The sequence below is a fragment of the Poecilia reticulata genome, linkage group LG3 (genome assembly GCF_000633615.1).
Source record: "Poecilia reticulata strain Guanapo linkage group LG3, Guppy_female_1.0+MT, whole genome shotgun sequence".
In the NCBI taxonomy this organism is placed as follows: domain Eukaryota; kingdom Metazoa; phylum Chordata; class Actinopteri; order Cyprinodontiformes; family Poeciliidae; genus Poecilia; species Poecilia reticulata.
Genome location: NC_024333.1, coordinates 10,573,415 through 10,577,664, shown reverse-complemented (window position 1 = coordinate 10,577,664; position 4,250 = coordinate 10,573,415). Strand labels below are relative to the sequence as shown.

The following is a 4,250-nucleotide window of genomic DNA, read 5'->3' as shown; positions in this document are numbered from 1 at the left end:
TATATATAGCTGTTTGACAAACAAGGAAAGAGAAATTATATTTAATTAGTTTTGAATTTATAATGAAATGATATCACACCGGACTGAGTTTTTGTTGATGGACATGCACTGCTGACCTCTAGGCTTGGGACAAACAACCTTTCACAAACCAGACATTTTTGCCATTAATCCAGCTAATAAAGACACATTTCGGGACGCAAATGTTACATGAAAAAAGACATGTAATTTTTTGACTGTTTTTAATATATGTTTTTCTGGTAAGAATTCAACATGAGAGAATCAATTTCAGCAAATTGTGCAGATCTTGAAGCAGCAAGGCAGCAAGGGGGTCTCTGACTATCACACCACCGCCATATTGGACTCTATCTGACCTTCTGTCTCTGAAATTTTTGTTTCACACCAGATGCAACCGAATGTGTCCGCAGTGATTTTGGCCTTGATTACCTGAGTAATCAGCTCTGCATGCAACAAATTCAATTGAACTCAGCTTTCCATTATCTGACATTAAAACCAGTTTATGATTTTAAACTCTGAAGTGTAACAAAAGAACAAAAATATGCAATAAGACTTTTTCACAGTACATTATAATAGGGAAGACCAGCAAAGGATTTTGGTTTCATTTTTTGTTTGCTTACTTTTGTCCTCACTTCATCAACTTTTTCCCTTTTGGATTGTGGCATTAAGTTTCTGTGTTCTAAGCCCACCACAAAGAATGTGTAGGAAGGGGGGGTCTGCACTTGCTCAATACTTTCACAGAGCACTAATGGTATCATGTATGGATTAGAAATTACTGTAAAATTTCCCCTAGACAAAGGTTAAACAACGTGAAATAGTGGTTTGAAAGGTAAAAGGTGAAAAGAAAGCCACATAAAAGATGTCTCTTGACATCTAAATGTGGGTTAAATTGACTAACCAAGCCTGACTTTGAATATCAAATTAAAAAAAAAAAGTCACATTTCTGTTATCTTTTTGTCCAACCTTAAATAATCATTAAAAAGACGTCAGTCTTCAGTGATCATGTGGTGAGGGTTGCAATGGCGACGTAGGGAGCCCGCCAAGGCTATCTGAATTTTCTACAAATAGTCACTTGAGCTCAATGCAAACTTTGATGATAATAATGCACCATGCTGCCAGATGTGTCAACCGCATGGTCTGTAGTAGCTGTCAAGACACCGAAGGCAACAAGTTAACCACATCCTAATTTCTCGGAGGGGTCAGGGGTGTGAAACTAGACACATTTCTTCTGAACTACATGCAAGATTTTCCCGTTTTTGAAGATATCTCTGATTCTTTTTTTGAGAGGTGTACAATATGAAGGAAGGTTTCTTGCACCAATGCTTGTTTTTTCCGACAGCCTTCTTTGAAAAGTTGAGACACTTTCGTCTTTTTTTTTTCTGCTTTCATGTTGATGATATTAGGCAGCTTTACTCAATATTTCTCATCTATTACTTATGATAAAAGTCTCTAGGCAACATTTAGCCCACCTTACCTCACTAGATTTCTTTTGATAATTATCATTAATTATCATGTAGATCACAACATAAACACATAAATCTTTTAATTAAAGAGAAATCCGCATCTGACCCAGCAGCGGTGTATAAATCACTTGCTTTTATATGGCGGTCATTGTCACAACAACGTATCAAATCCAGTGGTGGAGAAAGTACTCAAAAAATTTACTTAAGTAAAAGTACAAATACACAGACAAAAATGTACTCAAGTAAAAGTACCACATTAACATTTTAGTTAAGTAAAAGTAAAAACGTCCTGGCTTTTAAAAATACTTAAGTATTAAAAGTAAAAATACTTGCTGAATGCATTACCTAATCGCTAATATCATTAAGTGAACCGATCGTATTTAATTTTAATACATCAGAAGTGTGCCATTTCAATGAACAATGCCACAGATAAAGCATGTTGTGTTTACTCTCTGTAACATAGGTTAGACTTAGATATGTGATTCTATGCATCATAATTTCAGGGATGGAAACATCTTGTTTCCTGTCCTAACATAGCATGAACTTCACTTTTTTGCCACTAGTGGCTTTTATTTTGAAAGAAATCCAACTGAAAGATGGGGGAGGACATGCAACCGAGGAGCCACGTAGCAGAGTTGTAGTCTAAACCACCAAACCTGAAACAAAGTCAAGACCAAGACCAGCACTCAATACATGACACAATAAAAGTAAGTGCACCTATCAAAATTGCTTCTCAAATTGATCAGAAAGATCCACATTCCCATAAAAACACCTAGATATTAAATACTTAGGACTGAAATAAATTTTACCAGTATCAATTCAAACTCTTCTTTATTCTGTTTTGCTTTCATCTCTGTGCCACAATCTGCAGATGTCTCCTGCCATCCCTAAAAACAATAACGCCCTGGGCGGCTGCCCATATTGCCCATGTCAGAAACCACAACTGTCTGCACCATTAAACATAGCAATTAACGATAAACAACCCTCAACTATGAACACTGTCCAAGAATTGCCAGAATTAATAATAAATAATAAAGACGTTGTGGTATTTTGATTTAGTAATGTAATTAGATTAGTTGTGTTACCACCCCCACGCCACTAGAGGCAGTCGCAAGCCCGAAAAGATGCGACTAAGAAGCAGATTTAGAAGTACACCGAAAGCTACAGAATTCGCTAAAAACTGTGAGCTGCGCTAAAGAAAATAAAAGAGAGAAGTTCAAATACATGCTAAGAGTTAAACTCCTTCCTAAAGGTGAAAATATATCACAGATTTAAAAAGAAAATAAAAACGGAAGTATATGAAATAGCGCCCCCTTCACTTCCGGATTGCAATGGTCCCATTTCCAAATAAGACATGAGACTGACACTGGTCCGTCCCCGACCCTTTCTGTTTGCTGCAGCTAGGTGTACTTGCATTTTAACGAAAAAAAGCACAATGCGACTTGGATGTAACGAGTAACGCGACAGTTTTGTAGAAATGTAGTGTAGTAGAAAGTACAGATACTTACTGTAAAATGTAGTGGTGTAAAAGTAGAAAGTACCCATTATTAAATCTACTTAAGTTCAGATGAAAAATGTACTTAAGTACAGTTACTTCCCAAAACTGATCAAATCATATTTACTACAGCCTCCTACCTCTTTGCGTGACGTCATTCCGCACAGAACCATCATTTTAAAGGTCTGTCAAAAGTAAACGTGTGTAGAAACCATCACCATTGACTTACCCGTAAGAAGGACGAGAAGAAGCGGAATCATCCTGGTTGCCTCCCGCAGCGTCGTGTTTGTGAACAGTTTGGCCCCTGCCTAAATTTCCCCCGACGCGCTGAAAGCCACTTCCTCGACGTTGCCAACGTGTGATGGTAGATGAAGTGAAACTTAAGGAAGATCACCGCACAGTTGCTTATTCCTTAAACCGCCCTCGTTTTCTTTTCATCTTAATAGTCTAAGAAACTGGTGAACCGAGTCGCGGTAGTCCCTCCTCCCACCGTTTATTCCACCGTAATTGGAAAATAAAAAATATGTCTAATCGAAGTTTTCAGTGACAAGTAAGAGCTGCGCTGTAACCGTGAAAAATACCCACCCACAGCACAGCTGTGGTGAAGAGTCCACCACAAACTCTTTGAGGTCATGTGTGATTTTTACCTCCTGTTCAGAAGAAGCTGCATAATCTGTACTCGGGTTTTCTTTGCTCTGCACGTGACCAAAAATACAGGGATTATTGAAACCATTTTTTTCCCACATAGGCCTACAGTGGTATAAAGTTATTGTTTTTTTTCCATCTAGAATTGAAGTGGAAAAATACCCAGTAATAAAACTGTGGCCAACACTACTTGAAAAAACATTTTGCTGACGTCATAACATTTCATTTTAAAATGCAAGTCTTATTTTTTTTTAACTGTCAAAGCCTCTCAGCTTGAGAACATGGAATAAAAGTTTTATGCTATGTTACTTGTTATGTGAAGATTACTTTCACCTTCCAATAACTGTGTAGCACAGCTGGCCTGAGCCATAAGTGAACAATGCGGCTGCGTAGTTCCCCAATATTTCATCTCTGCTAGCATGTTGGCCCCAAGAGACTTGAGACAAAAACAAAGTGATAACTAAGAGCTAATATAATATGTATGAACTCAGGAAACATTTGAAACTGACAAAAAAAAAAAAAAACATTACCAGACCTGAAAGACTATTTAATTCACTGTAGAGGAAGAAAAAGGAGGTCTGGTCATGTTGTTAACTGAGTTGAGAAACTTTTATTGAATTAAATTATGTATG

The 4,250-nt window shown here is 37.3% G+C and overlaps 1 protein-coding gene across 1 annotated transcript in view; it reads right to left on the bottom strand.

Annotated features, from left to right (window-relative positions):
* Positions 1-4,250, bottom strand: part of LOC103462299 (interleukin-1 receptor accessory protein-like) — a 12,459-nt gene that overhangs the window by 3,526 nt on the left and 4,683 nt on the right. Inside the window, exon 8 of the mRNA XM_017303864.1 lies at positions 3,203-3,281. Coding sequence (XP_017159353.1) covers positions 3,203-3,281 — 79 coding nt within the window. The remainder of the gene's footprint in view (positions 1-3,202; positions 3,282-4,250) is intronic.